The sequence below is a fragment of the Gobio gobio genome, assembly GCF_949357685.1.
Source record: "Gobio gobio genome assembly, chromosome: 3".
NCBI lineage: Eukaryota > Metazoa > Chordata > Actinopteri > Cypriniformes > Gobionidae > Gobio > Gobio gobio.
In genome coordinates this window covers 26239608-26263765 of record NC_137099.1, presented here as the reverse complement: position 1 = coordinate 26263765, position 24158 = coordinate 26239608, and the positions used below count along the sequence as shown (strand labels likewise).

The window sequence follows — 24158 nt, the reverse complement described above, 5'->3', positions numbered from 1 at the left end:
CCATCTCACTCCTTCGCCCTTGACAGCCCTGTATTCTAATGCAAAACAGCCAGATTGATTTGTTATGTGACATTTTAACATGGCCACAGACAGGTTACCTCTAAGTCCTTAAAATGCTTTTAAAGGGCTGCTAAAGACAAGGAAATGGTCAATGAAAGTCATAAAGAGCTCCGAGAGATCCATCTCGTAAAAAGACATGTTTGAAAGTATCATTAGTGTCTAACGGTACTATGTGTACTGTAGGTTTTCGTTGTAATTTTTTTTTTTGAAAGATCTCTGTTAAAATAAAGTCTTCAATGCTGTTTTACGTCTCAATGAGCTTGTCAGTTTGCACATAAAACTAAAGTTTGAAGTAGGTTTTGGAAATTACATTTCCATAACTTTCAGATACTCCCAGAGTTGAGTCTTAGTCATAATTTGGTTCCTTTTTGAGAGGAGAATAGATCAGACCTAGACTCAGCTATTGCTTGATGGTACCATTTACACAATTTACCATTTACAATGCTTGTCGCATTGACAGTTAGTCAGTATTGCCAAATGTGAGGTGTATTATAAGTTCCACTGGTTCATTTGCTTATTTCATAACCTTTTTTGTGCATTTTGTTTTCAGCCAAGCTCAAATTCATTCTTTGTTGCGTTCATAGCATTTCTTCTTTGTGCAAAAGCAGTGCTGGAATAAAACTGAATACATTTTTTTGATCCAGCAGCTGTGATTCCTCACCCCACTGTCTGCAGTACCTCTACACACACAAACACATACACACACATTTCCATAATGCTGATGATTCCCAGTGGATTTTATGGGACATACTGCCTCTACTAATTGGCACATCAATAATGCTCTCCAGATATGAGCAGTCTTAATGAGCTGCATCTTACACACTCCTGGGCCTCTTTTGTACATATACATGAATTTAAAGCAATAGTTCACCCAAAGATGAAGAATTTTATTATTTACTCTCCCTCATGTCAATCCAGAGTCGTATGCTGATACATTTTTTTAATTTTTTTTTACAACAGTAGTTCATAGTGACTAAAGCTGTCAAGCTCCAAAAGGACCATACAATATTATAAAAGTTGTCAAAGGCTTAAGCGTTAGGCATAAGATAGCATTTTATGATGAACAGTAAAATGCCTGTTTAAACTATTATTTTACGCCACTCATTTATTAATATTTAAGAAATCTTTAAAATGGGTTTTGTTTTATAAACTGGTCAATCATAAATATATATAATATATATATATATATATATATATATATATATATATATATATAAAAGACTTCCAATGCAAAAGCCTCTAAAAGCCACCTCAGTCGAAAATTATATAACAATACTGAGTGAATGCTATCTGCACATAGTATACGTTCATCAAATACTTTTACTTCAAACCCGCTAAATCCCAGCCTTAAAAAATATCTTCTTTTTTTTTTCTTTTTTTTTACTTTGCTTGGTTATGGCTTTTTGTTCTTTGGTTTTCGTTTAATTTTGGGAACTGGTAAATCAGTTTAAAAATGTCACCCTTTTTTGCTTGGTTTTGGCTTCGTAAGAGACAGTCAAATTTATAAAAAGAGAGTCTTCTGTCATATTAAACATCTTAACCTGACATTTTACTGCAATAACACTTACATTTCTTTGTATCTATACGCACATGCCCTCTGGGTTAACGTGTGTGGTGTAGTCATTTTTAAAAAGGAATCTAATGTTGTAGGTACACATCTCCCCCTCCTTTTTTGATGAAAGAGCATGGGTTCAGAGTGACACCCCTGCCTCAGGAGACCTTACCAAACGCTCTCTGCATCTCTGATGAGGTCAGGTCTCCCTGAGCGGGGTTCCCATCTCATTCCTGATTTTAGAGTTCCTTGATTAACATAAAGGTAGTCCTCTGGAGAGTTGGTGTCCAATAACATTGCCCCCCTCTTTGTTTCCCTGCGCTGATTGACACAAGATGGCGGCCCACATTAAATGCCCATCAGCCCCTGTATTAAGTTTGGAAACAGACAAGTCGTGGAACAATATGGGGTCAATCCATCCACATAATAACAAAAAAAAATCCCTCCAAATCCCTCCGGGTTATTTTTTAATAAAATTGTAGACAAATAGATTAACTGGAATAAATCTGCATGTTTTAGGCAAGTGCTTGTAATAGATGTTGTGCATTGGTAGTAAAACAATGAAAGAGAGAAATATTAAACTCTTTATAAAAAAAATATGAAATGTTTTGTTTTTGTTTAGTTATGTTTTATTTAAAAAATATGAAAAATTAAATTACTTTCTATAGTAATGTTTTATAAAGTATAGCATTTTAATATAGAGTGAGCAGTATTGAGTACCGTCCTGATTATAAACCAAGCAATTATTTCTCACCTTAGTGTGAATTTCCATAACACACACTGTGCAAGCTAAAAACAAACAAGCAAACAGAATATCTAATTTCATAAGAAATTTGGTTTTAGGTTTCATCTCTGAACTTTTTGCTATCATCTTTTACTGATATTGTAATATCACTCATGAAGTTATTCCTGCACAAGAGCTGAACCAGTTTGCTGTCAAACCTGTTGTCGTATTGCAAATGCCACATTTCACAGCATCTTTTATTGCCCTTCTGATTTAAAGTTCTAATTAAGAAAGCTTGGAGTGCAAATTAAGCGAAATTAGCTGTCAGTGAATTCACATTTAAATGAGTGATGCTAAGACCCTTCCGGTAAGCGTTTAAATAATATAAATTGCTGTTTAAGTGCAGGGCCTAATGTTTGTCTCGAAATTAATGTGACACAAGGCAGCAATGACAATCAAGGCTCTTCTCATACTCATTTGGGCTCGTTTAGAGGCCTTTGTGCCCACACAGCTTTGAGCAAATTAACACAATTGCTGTTTTTTATGTGCAGTCATAAACGGAGGCCCTCCTTTGGCGGCTAATGAAGAGAGAAACAGCTTGTGTTTCAATGTTATGACAGTCGAAGAACAATCATAGCTCCGAAAACAACAACGCTCTCAGACGCCCCATGGCACGTAGAGATGAGACTAAACAAAGGAGCAAAGATATCTCGTCCTGCTCATGTAAGACGATCTGCTTTGCTCCAGCGGTTCTGTCCTGGAAGCATATGCTTGTAATTTGTGTGTATTATGTCATTTGTGACTGTTGAAAGCACATTTTGACAGATCATGCTACTTGGTTACGTTCTCTTAGGAGCTCTCCATGAGTTGTTGGGCATGTGAAAAAAACAAAAAAAACAAATCTATCACAATCTGTGGTGAATTCACTAAGCAGTCATGCCACATGGTATTTCACCGTGTCTTATTCACTAACTACCCTCAATTTAGCTTATTTACCTACAGCATCTTGATGTTGTTCTTTTGGACAGGGTGTTGTTTCACTGAGCTTGAATGACATAGCTTTATCTCTTGTGTTTTTTTATAGGCTCTGGAGAGTGAGTTTGTGTCCTGTCAGCTGCATCAGTGGATTGATCTGATATTCGGATACAAGCAGCAGGGACCTGAAGCCATCAGAGCACTCAATGTCTTCTACTACCTGACTTATGAAGGAGCGGTCAACCTCAGCTCCATATCTGACCCCATGCTCAGAGAGGTGAGTGTGTTTCTTTCTCCTACACATATTCTTTCACATACATGGACACATCTCTCTCTGTTTACCTTATTCCCAAAAGGACACATTTGCTCTGTTTTGACCCATTTTTATTGCATTTTTAAAGCGTCACCTGACACGAAGAATGTTCCAAAAAGTAGGCTTGATTGTATTCTAAGATATATCACTTTGGCCAAATTCTAAGGCAATGTCCGATGTATCCTTTGCTGAGGAGCCAATCCTAGAATGCATTGCAATGTCTTCAATGAAAAAGATAAATTCAAGATAGTGGACTGAAGCAGGAGAAATAAAAAATAAACATATTTCTTTCAATATTGAAAAATATCAGAATTAGGTGATATAAGGTGATATAAACTCGCAGTCGCAATTGTGTGTTATAAAGTCAGTCGCAATTCTGCCTTTATTTCTCGCAATTGCACATTTATATTCTGCGATTCTGGCTTTACGAGTTCGTATCTCGCAATTCTGAGAAAAAAGTCAGAAGTGTGAGATAAAAAGTCGCAATTATCTTTAAAATTGTTTTATTCCATAGAAAACAAAAATGAAGGGTGCTTTCACACTTGGTTCGATTGCCTGGACTGAACCAGAGTTCGATTGATCCCCCCTCCCCCTGCCCCCGCTGGACTGTGTTCATATTATATTATTTGGGTCCGAACCGGGGTTCGTTTGCGTCATCAAAGCAGCAGCTGTTTACCCGGTTGCTTGGTAACGACAGCGAGCGTGAAGGCGGCGAAATGCATAGTGTTGCTCACCTCACTTTTATATTTTTGTTTTTGAACCGTTGGTTTTGTTTCTAAAGCTTCAGTACGCAATCGCACTTGCGTCTATCTGCCGCGAGTATAATGCAAATGCTCTAAAAAACACTGAAGGTGAGCAGAAATTAGATTTACAGCTCTCTGTTTGCAGTACGGCAGTCACGCTCGCCAGGAAAATGAGTGAAACACACACAAACACACATTTTTATAAAATCATACATCATTAATAGCGGTTCACTTCCACGGTTTAGTACGATTGCATTCACATCAGCAGCAAACCGTACCGGAGTTCACATGAACCGCACCCCAGACCACCTTTTTAAGTGGACTCAGGTACGGTTCGCAGGTGCGCACCCGAGTTAGGAAGACCGCGTTCACATCATCCAAACGAACCGAACTCTGACGTCAATCGAACCCGGGTGCACACCAAAAGTGCTAGTGTGAAAGCACCCTAAGAAAAAATTGGAGTGTACAAAGCATGTCAAAGTTGTGATGAAACAGAAGTAGCAACAGATCTTTTCTCTGTATTATTACATACATCCAAGTGTAACAGATTATCGAAACAGAAAAAAATATTGGGTGGGAACTTGGTTTTGTTGACCAATTTTTGATTGGTTATCCAGATGTGAGCGTTGCACTCCTGAAGGAATACAAGCTTGCAGTCGATTGAGGGACAGACTTTAGACAATTACTTGAATTAATCATTTACAGTAAGATCTATAACATGCATTCACAAAATAGTGAATTTTTTTTTAATGCAACATTCTTTCTCTATAAAAATCAAATGTGAATATAGAATTTGTGCTGTTGTTTCTTGTGTAGAGCACTTATAAGGTACCATGACAGCACACTGCAGGCAAATATGGGCCAAATCCGTTAATCAATTATTTTTGCTAATTTGTGACTCTGATCTTTTCAATTCCAATTTGGACCACTACTATATGTGTCTTAAATCCGATACAGGTCAGATGTTTTGCAATGCGACCACAGTCATATTGGAATTAATGCGACTTTAACATCACTCTAGATCAACATTTGTCACAATTCTATGCTGAATGGAATCACTTCAAAGATTGTCCATACCCGATGTTATCAAGACAGTTGCGAAAGGTAGTCAGTAAAGGACAGTGATGTGTCCGAAAATAAGTATTACAGTGACAGCTCTACATGCAAAACATGAGGGCTTGTATCAGTGTTTAAAAACTGCCCTCTTTTTTCAGATCCTCGTCTTTGTTTTTTTTATATTGCTTGTGTATAAATTCGCTGGCTTCCGCAGCAGATCACTAAATCAATAAATAAACGCATAATCGCTTACTTTAATGTCCTCCGTGTTTACTTCCGTATGACAGCGTTCTGTGTGATGTCTTTATCATTCTTTTGTGCATGTGGGTCAGTCCAGTACCATGATCTGTTCACACTGGAATCTGATATTGGCCACATTTAAAACAACAATGTGAACAGCTATACAAAAAAATCTGAGCAGTAAATCGGAATTGAACACTAAGGCTCGCAGTGTGAATGTAGTCCTAGGGTCCCATTTATCGTTGTTGGGCAAATGTTTTGCTCAAAAATTTCTCCAATGTAATAGCACCTTTTGAAGACAGCTGACTGTATAGTCAGTAGGCAGCGAGTCAGCACACTATGCTTTTGAACAGAGCTATTGTAAACAGGTTTGAGCTTCAACAGACACTTACAAAACATTTGTTTAGCTGTTACCGTGAGACCTGAAGACATAGTACAGACTCAATAGGAATCTCTCTTTCTGTGTTTCCTTCTCTACCTCTCTCTCCCACACTCATTTATTATTCATCTCTTTCACTCTGGGAGCTGCCATACAGAAGCACAGACCAGTTCAGACAGAACTAGCTCACTAACTGCCCCACTGACAGCTACAGATGTCCATCAAACAGGTCCAGGTACTGCTTTTCCTTAAGGAACAGCACTACCTGATCTACCTGAAGACTTAGATAGTAGGGTTGAACCGCAAACCAGTTCCTTTTCTTATTCAGAACGGTTCCATTTAAAAAATAAATACTGGAACCGAATGACTTTTATGATGGATAAAGGCTCTTGAATGTCTGAATTCTCTTGCCAGAATACTGTAATAAATATGACATATTTTTTTGTTCAGCGACCCCATTTACTGTTGAGGACAGTACACATAGCATCCAGTGCTAGCATAAAGAACATGTACCATTCAAGACTATCTGCTTTACATCATCCCAGACGAGCAGGATGTTGGTGTTACTTAACCTGGCATGGTGGTCTGTAATCCATTATTCAAGGACACTGTTATTTGGTTGTTCCTTGCATTATTGTCCTGGATGTGAGCCTAAGGACTGAGCCAGATTGCATTAAACCCCTTAATGCATAGACTTTAGTCAAAGTAGACAGCATATTTAATTGGACGCAAATGAAAACTGATATAAGAGACGAAAGTAGAGCCATTGTTGTACTGATGTATGTCTCTTTGTTGATCACTCGGGTGGCGAAATGTCTTTGCACAAATGTTCAGTGGATGTATTTTAATTGTTTTGTCAGCTAAAAGACACCCAGGTTCACAACATTAATGCACTAGACTTCCGTCCCTTCACAGCCTCAATTTATTTCGTCAAATTAATTATGATGTCATAGGTGGAATGTGAACCAACTGCAGAGTAAAGGCCTGTGCACAACAGGACGATTATCGCACGTGCTTATCGCCAGCGTTTTTCGAAACGTTTTTTGGCGCGTCTTTGTGTTCTCACCCAATCGATTTTTACTAGCGATGCACCGAGTGAACGTGCAAATTAAGTAGATGGCGCTCCCGGTACACAAGGTTGGACACTGGCTTGTCACACAGAGGAAGAAGAGAGACCGTATTTACGTGCTTGCCAAAACCATTCACACACACTGGCAAGCCGCATTAGCAGCTCATCTTCTTTGTCTACCTACTTTCTCTTCGTCGTATCAATGTGTGCTCGGCAAGACCATTTTGTGCTTGAGAGCCACCAAGTCGTGTTTTACTGTCACTTCAGCAGCTCCAGGCACGTGAACAAAAGCGCCGATCTCATTGGTCGGCTAGTTTTTAACGCGCCGCATCAAAACAAAAAAACTAACCCAAGGCGTTTTTTAAAGGGGTGATGAATTGAGAAATCAACTTTCCTGTGAGCCTTTGGTATATAAAAGTTAATTGTGATATAAGAATATCCTGTAAGCTTCAGAGCTGAAAACGTCTTTGTTATGCTGCTTTCACACCGAACACGAATAGAGCGTCAAAATCTAGTTGGACGCTTGAACATTTTGAATCCATTCGTAAAAATTGAGCGTTTGAAGCGAAAGACGCGCGTTCAAGGCGCTCCAGGAGAAATATATGTCATAAAACACCTCTCTTAATTTGCCTCTTTTAATTTTCTTTAAAAATATATATTAAACATTAATAGCCACACAAATGTGGTCCAGGCAATTCCTACATTATCTTCACTGCATGTATATTTAAATATCCTTAAAAAAATTAAGTTATGAAACTTCTCTTTGCCCTCAGTCAAAACGATTTGGCAGACACCAAAGATCGCCCGTTAGATCCACACAAGATGAACCACTACAGGACATCAGAGCCAGCGGCAAACATCAGAAGGACTGGCTGAGGAAAGGCTGCTCTCGCCGGGGTTAATGAGCGATGAGCGCCCGGTGATCGCCTGGATCTCACAACTCCAAAAACACAAGATTATTTTTTTTAAATAGGCACTCTCTTTATAAATAAACCACAGATTTGAGCTTTAAACAACTACATTCTCACCTGAAAAAGTCTTAAAACTACATTCTGTGACACAATAGTAGTATTTTTAAATTATGCAGGGTTTCTCATCACGTCACTTTACCACATGACAGCAGCAAGCAGGCTCCTGATTGGTTAACGCAGTGCGAATTGATGCCAAAGTTCAGATTTTTCAACTCGGCGTCAGATGCGAATTCGCTTCAAATGCGTGAATGCACAAAAAGCACAGTTCGCGTCATTCGCGCGAACTGGACGCACGAATGAGGCGGAATCGCGTCCATCGCACCGCGCAAAACGCGTCTATCGTACCGCAGGACCTCCAGACGCGCGTCAACGCACCTTTCCGTTGACTTAACATGAAAATCACTCGCGCCAGACACTCTATTCGCGTTCGGTGTGAACGCAGCATTAGTCAAAGAAAAGCTTTTATAGACACCAGGCCCAGAAAACGAGAGATCTCACAATATGTCGACCACTGACGTAATAGGATGCAGAAGCACCGCCTCAAGCCCGCCCACCGACTCGTGGAGCTAAGCGATGCCGGTTCCAGCTCACGTGCGTAAGACATTGCGTTTGTTCGCTTCAGGGCACTTAGTACTTCAGACTACTTTCTAATGCTATTTTTTTATGATACACAAGAATGTACAGCCATATCAGAAAAGTCTTGGATTTTGTTTGGAGAAACTGATTCTAGACCAACAGTTACAGGTTACTTTATTCAAGGGCAGCAATTGGTAGCATCAGGCAGTGAATAAAGCAGCTAACTGCACCTCAATCTCAATTCTGCATATATCCACACATCAAGTTTTCCTCACTCTTACACATTCTCCGCCTTTATATAGCATCTCTGCTGCAGAGGTCACACAGTGCCATTCTTTTCCTGCATTGAAGCAGTTGTGTGGGTGTGAATGTGTGCACTGGGGCAGTCGTTGGTGTCAGAGTGGTTCTAGCCTTCCTGCCCTTCATGCTCAGTGACTGAGGCTGATTAATGACTCGACTCACCTTATTCCCATCTAGGTGTTCTTGCTATCCCTTTAATGCTCTTTCCTTCCTTCACTGCATGCTTCCTTTCTTTTATCTGTTCATCCTTCTCCATCTAGCCATTCCTTTAGCCATTCATTCTGTCCATTTCTTTTATTCCTTCCCACCCTCCATGCCCTTAATCCTCTGTCTATTTCTTCATCCCACTATCTGATGCAGATTCATTGCCTATCTGCTCCAGTCATCTCTTCAGTTCAGCCCATTACCCTGCACACTTCCTGTTTAATAAGCAGAGGTTAAATGGGAATCCTTACGCCTGACTTCCGCTCCACCATTCACAGGCCATTAGGAGATCGATAAATTCACATGGCCGTGACTGCAATCAAACTGTAATAAACATGCTTGAAAAAAAAACTTAACAGGGTCTATGGCATAAGAGAAGAGAGTGAGAGAGAATGCATATCAGAACAGCACTGATGAGCCATACTGTCCTAGAATGAGCATGTATGACTTTGTCACCCATTTCTTCCTTCTACCTTGAGGACATCTTATTCTTAGCTACAACCCACGCAGGGTCTAAAATTAACACGCCAAGCACTGGTAAAATACCCCCCCCCCCCCCCCCCCCAAAAAAAAACAGGTAATATTAGTAAATAAATCAATACATACATACCGTACATAAATAATAGGGATAATTCACAGTGTAGTGAAAATTGTCATAATTTCCACACCTTCATGCAATTTCAAACCTGTATGAAAATAAAGGTGTAAAAGTTTAGGCTATACTTTTTTTGAAGATACAGTATATGACAGTTTTGTGTGATTTAACAAACTTTTAGGTCATTATTCCATGAAAATCGTCCCCTCCAGTGGGTTTATGACTGCTGCATCCGGATTATTGCATTAGTTGCTTTAGAAATGAATCAGTCTGGTTCTTGAACATTTCATTCATACCTGTTTTCTGAACTAGATCAACTGATTCATTGACAATATCTCATTCAAAAGAACAGTTTGTTCACAAAGTGGACATTGGCATATCTATCAAGAACTTAAGACTTCCAGCATATAATGAATTAAAGTGAAGGAAAAATGAAAAACTTCTGTATTATGTGTCAGTCAGTATTTTCATTTTTGAAAGTTATTTCATGTGCAGTAGATACCAGCGAATTTGTGAGAATACGATTAGGACAAGGATAAGGAGAAAGAGAGAATTTTTTTTTTTAATTATTTATGGTACACTCCTTTGGTTTTGCTTGTATAGAGAAAAAACAACCAGTATGTGAAATCTTTGTAGTAACTCCCTTCAGCGTGGATCTGTAGTGATGTAAAAGTCAGTGAATCCCAAAATGACTCTTCACACTGGTCACATTGCAAAAAGTCAGACCTGTATCTGATTTAATTAGAACCACAAATCAGAATTGAAAAGATTTCATGTGGTTTGTGCTGTTCACACTATTATGGACAAATAGATATGAATTGCATGCATTTTTGGTGGTATATATTTTGTCAATTCAGTCACCATTGGCAGGTGTGGAAAAAAGTTAATTTTGGACCCCGGTTTGTAGAGCTAAATTAGAAAAATAAATGAGTAGAGTGTAGTTTAGAATGGCTCTTAGAACAGCGTGTGTGTGTTTGTCTGGAAACACCAAGTATGGGACCGGCTCTGGATTTTCTCAAATTGGGTTGTGGGGAAACCAACTGCTGGGTTCTGGTTCTAGTTTTAGTTTTGTATCTTGCATTTCAGGTCTGGTTGGGGCAGGACTGGGATTTGTCAGTCTGAGCAGCTGAGTTTGGGTTTTTTGATGGCAAGCTGTGTGCGTAATTGCGTCTCTCTATGTATGTAGAACCCTGTGTGTGTGTGTGTGTGTGTGTGTGTGTGTGTGTGTGTGTGTGTGTGTGTGTGTGTGTGTGTGTGTGTGTGTGTGTGTGTGTGTGTGTGTGTGTGTGTGTGTGTGTGTGTGTGTGTGTGTGTGTGTGTGTGTGTGTGTGTGTGTGTGTGTGTGTGTGTGTGTGTGTGTGTGTGTGTGTGTGTGTGTGTGTGTGTGTGTGTGTGTGTGTGTGTGTGTGCGTGTAGACCATAGGGTGTGTGGAATGTCTCATGGCAGATTAGGGTCATTCAGGAGACTGGGCCATGTTTACTCAGACGATGATTACTTCCTGTCTTTGCCCTGCCACCACACAAAAAAAGAACATGACAGGCACAAAGGGCTCCCTTTGCACGTGAAATAAACGCACACATATAAACAGTCCTTTTCCTCCAAATCAGGTCTCACTTTTACTCAAGTCCGATTCTAATCTGACCTTTAAAAGGCTTACATTTAGAGAGAACCCCCCCCCCCCCCCCCCCCAACATCTTCGAAGTATTCATAGGGACCTCATTATGCAAAATAAGAAAATTTGGTCACAGCTTGTTGTACAGCTAAATTGCCTTGTCAAGGGTTAGAGTAAATCAGGTGACTCATGAAGCATGACTGTGTGTGTGCGTGTGTGTGCACGCACGCACGCAATGCATACATACGGGGTATTTCCATCATTTAAATGTGGAGAATATAAAGAGACCTCATCAGATACGCACTAGTGCCCCTAAAGAGATTGGCCCCTCTAGCATGGCTAGCACCCATATAACCTTCTCTCCTCATTGGCTGGATGCTCTGACCTGAGAACTGCCTCATTCTACTGTGGTAGTAAATGTCAGGAGAGGATTTAATGAAGATGGGTCAGGTGCCTGGGCAAGACACATCCACATATTGGCTTAAACAAACTGTCCCAATGTGACACACTCGACCTTCATTCTGTTTGCTACGTCAACTCCTATGCCACACTTCTGAATGACATTAGTTGACTAGAGACAGCGTTACATGAAACTAGACGATCTGTTTGAGATCTTGGTGTATGTTTGAGAAACTTACTGAGGGACTGAATAGGGATGGGCATTTTTGCCAATTTCTCATTTCGATCATTGATAGGTCTCAAAAAAGTACTCTGGGGGGTGGGTGCGCACAATCAGCAAATCACAGAATTTACAGCATTCTATTACAATCTTGTTCTCATTATAATGCTATATGTACTGTATATGACAGATTGGTGCTGCACACCTTATTTTTCATGACAACACAACTTTTAGATAAAACATAGGTCTACTGTTAAAAAACATGAGAACAAAATAACACTGCTGCATTATTGATATCATCAATGGTTTTGAAAAAGAAATAGCCTATCTAAAAAGAATATGACCGTCTCAAATAACCCATAGTCGATAATGTCAGGCATTGCATTTCAGCTGAAACTGAAGAGAATGAAATCCAGCCGGTATAACGGCTTTGCTAGCTGATTAATGAACCACACTGGTTCTATATGAGATTAATCAGATATAGACAACATAAAAGTAATCTTACAACTTTCATCTTCTGATAGACATCAGTGTTTTTATCTGAACTATAAACTTTTATCCCAGTACTTCTGTGATAATATGAATATTCTGTGAAGCTGTTTCACATACCTATACATGAAAACTGCTCTCTCTGGCTCAGTGGCAGCACCAGCGCATCTGAATGTTCCGGTGTGATTTTGTCACCGGTTTGATAGACATAGGCAAATCATTGTCATTTAGGAATGAGATCGCATTGGTGTTTGAATCGAGATCACAATCTTTTAACAATGAATCGTACAGCTATAGTGTTAACTAATCATCTTGTAATGTATGTCACTTCAGTTCTACTTAGTATGAATGATCACATGTGGTAAAAAACAATATAACAATAAGTATGTAAATGCAAGCACTGTAAAAGGTTTTGCCACAAACTCAACTCCGTCATGCTGATATCTCGAGACAGCTTTTCACCTCGATGAAAAATATTGTTATTTTAATATCTGGAGATTATCTTATTATACCTATCTTATCTTATGCTATCCAAACCACTTGTCCAATGTGAGGAGGCGGCGATGCTGGAGCCTATCCCCATTTCTCGGACCAAAGGCAGGAAATCTCCCTGCCTGGATCGCCAGTCCATCACAGGGCTCAAATGTATTTTCATTCTATTTATAATATAATATAATATAATATAATATAATATAATATAATATAATATAATATAATATAATATAATATAATATAATATAATATAATATAATATAATATAATATAATATAATATAATATAATATAATAATATAATATAATATAATATAATATAATATAATATAAATGTATTAATAATAAATAACATAATATAATAAATATAATTACATTATTTTAATATTTTACAAGTTTAGATTTTAAATCCCTTATGATTTCCAGTGTAGACTTTTGGACCCCACTCAGAATTACTGTTATTAATGTGGTGATACATAAGCTCAAACATAAAAAAAATATTAAGAATATAATTTAAATGTATAAAAATATGATGTGTCTGTGTTGTAGAAACGTGAAACAATGAAACTGAAGCCACAAGTCTGATAATGCTTAGTTTCAAATCTGAAACGATGCTGAAACGAGGCTCCAGCATGAATAAGATAAGATGCTAATAAAATATTTTACTGCCTTTAAATACTCATTTGCAGTCTAGTGTCTAATGTCTGGCTAGTAGAACTGCTCCATTCATGTTCTATTGTTCTGATATGACAAACCTTTCACACCTCTGCCGGTATGAGACTTAATCTTCATTATTATTTTATCGTTATTCTTTTGTTTGTATTCAGTTATTATTAGCCTTTATTCTGGCATTACATGGGTTGCCCATCTCACCACATTCGTCCCACTATACATTAATCCACCCATTATCTGAAGTGTTTCTAGAAAACAACAACAACAACAAAAAAGTATTCTTGGGTCCTTATGGAATAAAATAGCTCCTGGCACGACAGGTGCATTAGAACTACAATTAGCATAAAGCTACATAACACGATTTCAAATATTAATATTACACTTTTACTCAAAACTCACTTTAAACCACCATTGAATGTTTGAATTAACTTCCAATTGCGATCTAATGTGGATTTAAGTCAAATAATGATGAAAAATGTGTTATATTTAGTATTTTATATGCAGATAATCACTGCTTAGCATGTAAAATGTACTCTAAACATTCTTTATTCATATGGATATACCCTGAATGATACTCAGTTTGTCCCGAACAAGTAAGATTGCAATGTTTTAACATGCAATGAATGTTGAATTTAAATAATCTGGGACCGTCGTCTGTCTTTGCCTGTGAAGAGGTTAAATATGCCATCTACTTACTAAGGACTATGAAACAAAATTAGTAAGGTTAATGTCTTACACAAACAGTGATCTGACTGAAAAAAGACTGAAAGATCTCATACTGAATAGGTGACGCAATGTGGTTTTGCCAAGCACCAAAGACTTGGTCAAGAAATGAAGAACTGTTGCCGCACAGTGTCAAATTCCATTGCTTTTAAGTAGAAATCAACCAATCATATAATTGAAACGAGGTGTCTTCCCTTGCGTGGCCTCTTCTGAACCCCGCTTCTTTAGAATGGTATTTCCAGACACAGTAGTCCTGTCATCTGTGTTCCATCAATGCCTCTAATGAGATCACTAGTGGATTTACACTATATAAAGAAGAGTTTGTGTGGTGAAGGCTATTGTTACCAGCAGAGTGGGCCGAACCAGATCAAAGCAGGAGAGCGGGATGAAGAAAGAGCGATGAAGAGCAGAATAAGAGTTAGAAACAGACGGAAAGGATTGATGTAAAGAAGGGCAGTCTGAGCAGAGTGGAAAAAGAGAGAGGTGGAACAGTGAAGAAATACAATGAGAGGGACGTGGAAAGCCTCCTGACTTCCTTTCATGAATACAGTTAGAGCCAGAGCAGTCAGACGAGAGCTGGGACATTTCTGGCATACCTCTCTCTCTCTCTTTAGCGTGGGATCGGGACAGTTTCTCTATTGATTGATGGAAATCCCATCTGAGATTCACAATGCTCTAACATGCATCACACACGACTGAACAGGACCACAACTGAACTGTGGGATGGAGGGATACTTGCACTAATGTTGTAGCACTAGGCAATCAAATATTCATATTAACAACGACTTTGGCATCAATAGAAAATTAAGCAAATTCACGGATATCACAGCAATTATTTGTAGTTTCCTTGTGTCATTATTGTTAAATAACATTTTTATTTAAAACAGCTGCAAAAGCTGTGTTAGAGTTAGTGTTAGAGTTAGTTTCCATGAATCAATTGAATCAATTAAATTGGATAAAAACTCACATTCAGGGATTTGTTGCATCATTGCTAAAAAAATGTATGGAAGTATGATATTTTTCATATATTAAAATGTTTTAGTTTTAATAATGTAGGTACATATTTGTATTGTATGTAAATAAATTGTTTCGTGTATACTTGTAAACAATAATTTAGTAAACAATAATGTAAAAAACATGCCGTAATGAATTTTTAGCTACAGTAAGCAACCCTAAAAGACAGATGTGATAACATGTTTGTAAATGTTCTTGCTATGAGTAGTCTGTCCATATTTCTGCCTTTTATTTGTCAGTACTCTTTTCATGGTCAAGATCCTCTCTAGTCTTCTATACACACTTTTCTCTGCTTTAACACACTCTCACACACAGAAATATACATAAATCCAGCTCCTGTGCAGCCCTTTCCCATTATTATGATCATTATTTCCACCACTTTTCTTTTTCTCACATTTTTCCCCGCTCACACTCTCACAGACATACTTTGTGTCTGTATTAGTTGATATTGTCCAGGGCAAGTTAGCCACTGTCTCAAGGTGACGTTTATAGTCCTATATCTCTTCATTAGTGCCACCGAACCTCCATAACGCTCACTCTCTGTCTTTCTCAGGCTGTGGAGTCTCAAATCAGAAGTTTTGGACAGACACCCTGCCAGCTGCTAATTGAGCCTCACCCGCCACGCAGCTCTGCCATGCAGGTGGTGAGTAACACACACACAAAAACACTCTCACTGTCTAATTTGACATGCAGACCATTGCAAATTTATCAGCATGTCCACAAACGTTTATGCAGCAGACTTTTACATGGGATAAGCAGCAGACTTTTACATGCAGCAGACTTTTGCATGGTTTACATAACTCGTCTCCGGCATGATAACCCTGATCTTTCAAATATTCAGATCTAACATGACTTCTGACCTGTAATGTTGCCAGAATCATAATCATATACTGTTTGTTCGTTGGCCAGAGGAGAACTGGCACCCCGACTGACATGGTCTAAAATAATTAATACCAAAGCTGAAATAAAAATGTATTATAATAATAACACAACCACAAAATGGCAAACAGGTTGCTAAAACTTTAAAATTAAAACAAAACAGATATGGAAATAAAAATTAATTAAAAAAATTAAGTAGTCTGCATGCCTAGGTACTTGATTTTATACACCTGTGGCTATGGAAGTCAATATAATATAGCCAATAATATAGCCAAAAGTATTGGGACACCCCTCCAAATCATTGAATCCAGGTGTTCCAATCACTTCCATGGCCACAGGTGTATAAAATCAAGCACCTAGGCATGCAGACTGCTTCTACAAACATTTATGAAAGAATGGGTCGCTCTTAGGAACTCATTCAAGCGTGGTACTGTGATAGGTTGCCACCTGAGCAATAAGTCCATTTGTGAAATTTCCTCACTACTAAATATTCCACGGTCAACTGTTAGTGGTATTATAACAAAGTGTAAGCAATAGGGAACAACAGTAAGTAGGCCACGTAAAATCACAGCAGGGTCAACGCATGCTGAGGCGCATGGTGCGCAGAAGTTGCCAACTTTATGCAGAGTCAATAGCTACAGACCTCCAAACTTTGTGTGGCCTTCAGATTAGCTCAAGAAGCTCTCTGCATAGAGAGCTTCGTGGAATGGATTTCCATGGCCGAACAGCTGCATCCAAGCCTCACATCACCAAGTGCAATTCAAAGCGTGGGATGTAGTGCTGTAAAGCACACCGCCACTGGACTCTAGAGCAGTGGAGACGTGTTCTCTGGAGTGACGAATCACGCTTCTCTGTCTGGCAAGCCGATGGGCCAGTCTGGGCACTTTGGACAATTTCATGCTCCCAACTATGTGGGAACAGTTTGGGGATGGCCCCTTCTTGTTTTAACATGACTGCGCTCCAGTGCACAAAGCAAGGTCCATAAAGACGTAGATGAGCGTCCTGACCTCAACCCGATGGAACACCTTTGGGATTAATTAGAGCGGAGACTGCGAGCTTAGCCTTATTTTCCAACATCAGTGCCTGACCTCACAAATGTGCTTCTAGAAGAATGGTCAAAAAAACCCATAAACACACTCCGAAACCTTGTGGAAAACCTTCCCATAAGAGTTGAACTGTTATAACTGCAAAGGGTGGGCCAACTCCTCCTTATATTTATATATACATATTTATATACCAAACTAACATTTGGTGCTGGAGTGCAGGATAATGTGATTGTAAACACCAAATAGTGTTCAAAACAACTTATTTGTTAAAGCAAAAGCTAGATCTGCTAGAATTCATAAAACTAGATTGTATCCATTGTAATCACCCTGTGCAGCAGTGCAAAATCTCTTTTGCTGACTTGATCCCTTTCTTTATATATGCTGCATTTGCATCTCTAGCCACTTATTATTATTATTATTTTTTTTATCTTGATCTAAAATGAAATAGCAAACTTGGTTTGGTCAGGGTAGAAAGAAATATAGACAGTTTGACTCACAAGTCAGTGGAGAAACAGGACAGTTTAGGTTTTAGGGGATCCATTTTTGGTTGAAAACGGGCCTGATAGCTGCCTACTTAAATCGACCCATGATGTTTTGTGCTTTACTTCCCCTCTCCTCTCTCCTGTCCTCTTTCAGTGAGCCCCCAGCGTGAGAAAGGGTCCCAGAAGTGGGAAAAGTGCTATGGTTGAGCAGAGAGCTCTGAGGTGATAGGGTCTTTAGTCTAGAAACTGAGAGACTGTGGGTGACGGCCTAGAAACCCCCATTAGCTGTGTGTTTCTGTGGCGATGACAGCCCCTGCTTGCCTGTATGGAAACAAACCCACGCGCTCTCCTCTAAATGTCCGCATGCAGATATAGTTATAGGCTCAGAACTGGATTTCTGACTTTACGTAACACTGACACTTAATTTGTACACAGCCTTTGAACACACAACTTCATAATAATCCCACAATCCCAAGCACAGAGTCTAAAACTGACTGTGAAAGCTAAATAGACATCACTCTGAACTGAAGATCTGATAAAAAAAGGGTAGAATTGTTTGTTTATGATTGTGGGTGCAATCATGCAAGTAATGGAAATCCATTGGACAAAAGGTTTGGGAACCCAGTAGAATCCCCTGTCGTCAAAAGTGCTCAAATTGTAATTGTTTCTATAAGCTTCTGTGCCTTCATGTATATGATCTTCTTGTTCTTGTTCTTATTCTTACAAAACACAACATCCTTGCTTCCTTGTTCCCAATGCTCACTGTACCATTTTATTATCAAAGTAGTATTTTTTGGACAGGCTTATTATCTTTTGTTGTCCTTTAAAATTACCAATGAAAGAATTTAATGGGGAAAAAATCACTCGGACGAAATCAGGCAACAAAAGCAGCATTCTGAAGTAAGATAGATGGTATGACAAGACTAGACTCTTCTTCTTTTAAATAAACATTAAATTTTCATGTGATCCTGTATATTTGGATTATACACAGTACCGTTCTTTCTGTAATCCTTTAATCTATCTCTTTCCCTCTGCCTGCACTTCTCTCTCTTTTTCTCCCTCTTCCGTGTCTCCAGTAGGTTAATGAGGGTAGATCCTCTGTTTAATGGCACTCACAGGCTGAACACTATTTAAGGCGCTAGCTGTCTGTCTAATTTACTGCAGGCACACCAATTAGCCCTGTGTCTCCATACTGTGTCTAAAAATCACACACACATGTCAGGATTAGACATCACAGACATACGACAACAGTTAGACTGGATTAGAGCACAGTTTAATGGTGACATTGAGAGAGAGAGAGAGACATACTAAAATATATGAGCTTATTATTTATAAGCGAATAAATATACTTTCTACAATAGTTTTCTATAATATTTAAAATATTTGTTTGAAATAGACATTCTTTAAAGTGATTAATCTGTACTGTAAATAAATATAATTATAAAGCAGCAGCCAATCAGATTGCTTAATAAGAGTGACAGCATGGCTGCCCAGTCTGAACACTATCTCCTGCTTCTACAAACACAGCCCTGCCTCACTGAGGAAGTCAACTTGATGGTTGGATGACTTTGCTGCCAAGTAATCAAACAGCTGTGTATGCGCATATAGCTTTTAGCTTCTCTTCATCTGCTGAATTGTAGAATGGAACGTGAGAGAAAGCAGATTATAATGTTACTAATGGAGGTTGCAATATACCGTGGCAGCCTAAAGGAAAGTTCCGATTAATTTGAAATCTGCTATGATCTTTTGCAACTTTAGGCCTTTACAAACTGTTTTTCTTCTGTCGTTACCCAGGAAATGTAACTTGCCTAGCAGAAGCATTTTTGGAATTCTCCAAGGTCCAAAAATGTCAAATCTATCATTGATTTTTGTAAAAACGAAAGTGTGTAGCTGCTTTGATCTCGGTCTGACCTCTTTTCTCCAGCTTTAACATATCTCATCATATTTGAACTGTTCCTGCACTTTATTAGTGGACAAAAAAATAGGGCTTATCAGGAATTATATAGCAGTACATGACTAATATGAGTTAATTACCAGCTTGTAGGTCTGTGCCGATGCAATCATATATAGATATGATCAGATGTATGTATAATGCATTTGCCGCAGAATCTGCATTTGTACCTGCGGCGGCAAAATACTTACTCTTAAAAATACTTAAAAATGTATGAAAAATAATTATCATTGCATACACAACCTTCATTAAGTCATGAGATAATTTTAGATTTCAACAAAACCGTTTGAAATAAATTATATTGATGGTGAGATTGCAAATCACATTGCTTTGTTCTGTCGACAAAAATACAGACATTCCAGAACTGAATCATGCTTTTTTTTTTTCCAAACCTGTTCTGACAAAGATTTTCAATTCTGATAACACTCCAGTTATGATATTACCTCTGACCTCAATCTCAGCTTTGTGCTCTTTTACACTTTTCTGTCTTCCACTACCTAATTTCCTTTCTTCCTGCTTATCTTCCTCTTCTCTCTTCTTCTCTCCCACCATCACTCTCTTTTCCTCTACACTCCCTGCTGATGATGGCGGTCATGGACTCAACAGTATCTTCTTCTGCAGACACCACTGATGTTCACAGAGCAAATGCAGCAGGATGTCATCATGGTACTCAAGTTCCCATCCAACTCGCCTGTGACCCACGTGGCCGCCAACACACAGTCAGGCCTGACCAACACAGCGGTCATCACAGTCACGGCCAACCGCCTCTTCGCCGTCAACAAGTGGCACGGTCTCACTGGTGAGTAAGAACGAACAGACAGCAATGTGTTTGGTGATCAGTAATGATTGCGATTTCTTCATTTACACCTCTGATACTGGTTAGTTATTATGTTAACCAGGTTACGCAACCCAATCTCATTAACTATTAATGAAGTGGTGATTTCATATGTAAGATTTGTAAAACCGAAATGTATGATTTTTTGGAAAAAGAAATTAAGCATGAAGGTAACTCCACCCCTAAACCTAGTCTCGCATAGCCAGACCTTCAGACTGATGGCAGAAGGTTTGGACTCTATCGCAGCTTTCATTGGTCAGGGACCGCCAGAGGCCGTTTGACTGACGTGTAACACAACCAATCACAGTTCATTTTGTTCCGTGTCATGTCGATGTCCCTGCAATTACAGACCGGCCGTGCATCTATAAATTATTCATTCAAGAATGTTTTGCAAGTTTACTGCAACAATGGAGCCACGAACTTCACATACTTTTGAAAATCCAGTGTTTAATTGATCCTGGTAAGCGCTCACTGTCGAACGACGGCGTTCGTCTTCCACGAGGGAGTTTGGCGTCATGGCATTTGTTTCCAGGCGGACTGTTAAAGAGCGCAACACACACATACACACATGTCTTGCAGACATCCTGTAGAATTCAACCAATCAGATGACAACTTTGGAACTACTGAAGTGTTTCCAGAAAAATGTGCCCTGTGCATCAGACGTTCAGCCAACGTTACTGGGCGTGACGTCTGAGGCTGAGACTATCCTGAACCTAACTGTCTGTAGGGCCTAAGCAGATCATACAAAATTGTCATGAGAGTATTTTAGGGTTATGTCAAGTTTGATGTCAGATGCAGGATGACGTTCATTTTTGCACATTATATAAGGCAAGCTTCAGGAGCTTGATCCCTCTAAACTCTGGTTGTATATAATCATCAGTTCCTTAGACATTGATATCTCGGACTGAACTGGATCAAATGTGACACTTCCTCTGCCTTGCATTCAGCTTCCTGTCCACCTCCATTTATCAGCTTCTTCTTGTTTTTTTATTTATTAAAGATCAATCTAACAGAAAGAAATGCTGCGAGTCATTTACCATATTAGAAGGAAGGGCGGTTCTCGATTTTAAACTTGATCTCTTCAGATAGTAGTTTTAAACGATGTTTGGGATGAATACATTTTAAATTACTGTTTTTTTTATGTACAAAAAATACTATTAACTACCAGAAAACCCTTTTTAACCGTTTACATGAAAATTAATAAACTGACAATACGAGAAAGATTTACCTCTGTTCTTCACGTCACAATGTAAAGAGATGTGAATAAAGTCGATGTAGTCCTGGCTATGATGTGTATTGTACATTGTATAGTCTAGTTTAGGCATAAAAGACAGTTGATGTTACACAGTGTGCCATTGCTTTAAGCAATATCTCACTCAGATCATATTATATAGTCTAACAAGTAATAATCGTTAAGGGTTTCCTTTTACTATAATTTTTTTATGATTGGCTGATTTTTTTATATTTATCAGCGTTTGGTTGTACCAAAACACTTTATCTAAACACTTTAATTCTTTTATTTTGCTTTTAGAAAAGAAGAGTGTTTCTTTGTTTAGTTTTTTTGTTGTTATTGTCGTTAGTGCGCTGTAGTAAATGACTGACCTCTATAAATAAGTAATGTGATGGTACAGAGTATTAAATCTATTTTTCATCGGTTCTCTCTTCTTTCTCTCAGGTCATCAAAGCTCTTCTGTACAGGACCAGCAGTACCAGTTACCGGTGGAGATTGACCCTTTGATAGGTCTGTGCCTTGTCAATCGTCAGTAGAGTGATTTGTGATTGGCTGTTGTGAGTTGCGAGTGCCCGGCCCTTGAGAGGAGATGAGTGCTGTTTTTCACCCAGCCGCCATTCAAGCTTCAGTTCAGCATTTGCATGCAAATTGGAAAGCAATGAGCTGTGGCTTAGCCTGTACATCATCAGCTCTCTCTCTCTTTCTTTCTCTGTCTCTCTGTCCTGTCAGACTGAATGAATATGAATGGTGTAATAATGTCTGATTGAAGCCGCGTGGCACACGCTGTCAGGACAATATGTCCTCCTCTCATCTCTCCGACCTGTTGATGAGGGAGAAAAAGAGGATAGAGGGATGAGAGAGGGAAGATGTGTGATAACATGGCTGAAGCCTCTATGAAGTTTCTCTCTCTGAGCCTATTCATCTTATATCTCTGCTCCCCTGCTTCTCAGTATCATATGTCTTGCCTAATTTATCTGTTTGTCACTTCATAGTACGTGCCCTCTTCCTACACACCTTTACCTCTCTCTACACCTCCACCTCTGTTGGTATTAAATTTGAATTTAAGCCTTCAGCAATCCAAAATCATGATGAAATTCTTTTTATGTGCCATTTTTTGTGAAGAGTCTAAAGCAAATTTCAACGAGAACAATTAATCGTCCATCGTGACTTTTTTTTGGTTTAGTTATTTGAATCTGAGAATGTGTCCACTTGGGCAGCTTGGAGAATTCTTTTTTACAGATAGTCAACATATGCGATATAGTCTATGATGCGAAATGCCAATGCACAATTTCTGTTTACAGATATTTTGAGTGAATTTTAAATAAATATTGTGTAAAATAAATGTAAATATAAGATCTATATTATAATATTATGTATACTATAAACGTGTGTAAAGAATATATAATATAATACAATACAAAACAATACATGGCCAAAAGTATGTGGACACCAAAACGTTTAATTTAATTTAAGCATTTAGTTTCAAACCAATTGTCCAAAATTGGAAAGTTGATTTTCCCATTGTTGCTATAACAGCTTTCACTCTTCTAGGAATATTTCCCACTATGTGTTGGAACATGGCTTTGGGGTCTTGTTTGCATTTTTACCTACTAAATAAATAAATGGGAATAAAATATATTGATTTAAGTTGAAATTATATCAAAGTGAAACAAGAAAAGATATGAAATTAGCATAGCTATAGTAGGAAATGTTTTACTAAAGCAGGATATTTCCTGGTTTTACCTTTTTTTTTTTTTTTTTACTTTTAAAAGATTTATCAAAGACAACACAATCACCCTCCCTTCTCCCTCCTCTGTCTCTCTGTGTGGGGAGATACATCTTTCATAGCTCATTTTCTTTCACTCCTGCTCCCATTGTCATGTATGTATTTAGACGGACTGCATTCCACACAGCTCACACATTTAAACACAGTAAATTCTGCATGACTGAGCTGTTGATAATCTGTCCACTCACTCCTGCACAGACGCAGTGCTGGTGTGTGTCACGAGTGTGTCTGGGCCTCACACACCTGACTCGTGTAGTCTGGCCTCTTCCATCACACTCCCTCTCTCTCTCTCTCTCTCTTTCTCTCTCTCTCTCTCTCTCTCTCTCTCTCTCTCTCTCTCTCTCTCTCTCACACACACACACACACACACGCACTGTCTCTGTCTTATGTGTTTAAGAAAATGCATGTAATGTGCAGGGTTTTGGTCACATATCTTTTATGATTTATTTTAGTCTTTCTTTTGCCAAAAGAGTCTGTTTTTCAAACGTTTATGGCAGAGGAAAATATGAAAGGTATTTTACTGTTCTGTCATCTTCTGTTTTATGTATTCATTCACAAATCACATTCTCT

At 38.6% G+C, this 24158-nt stretch overlaps 1 protein-coding gene across 1 annotated transcript in view; it reads left to right on the top strand.

Moving 5' to 3' along the window:
* Nucleotides 1-24158, top strand: part of lrba (LPS-responsive vesicle trafficking, beach and anchor containing) — a 271239-nt gene that overhangs the window by 233101 nt on the left and 13980 nt on the right. The window contains exons 47-50 of the mRNA XM_079813173.1: nt 3421-3588; nt 15932-16021; nt 20358-20535; nt 22247-22312. Of these exons, the coding sequence (XP_079669299.1) occupies nt 3421-3588; nt 15932-16021; nt 20358-20535; nt 22247-22312 (502 nt within the window). The remainder of the gene's footprint in view (nt 1-3420; nt 3589-15931; nt 16022-20357; nt 20536-22246; nt 22313-24158) is intronic.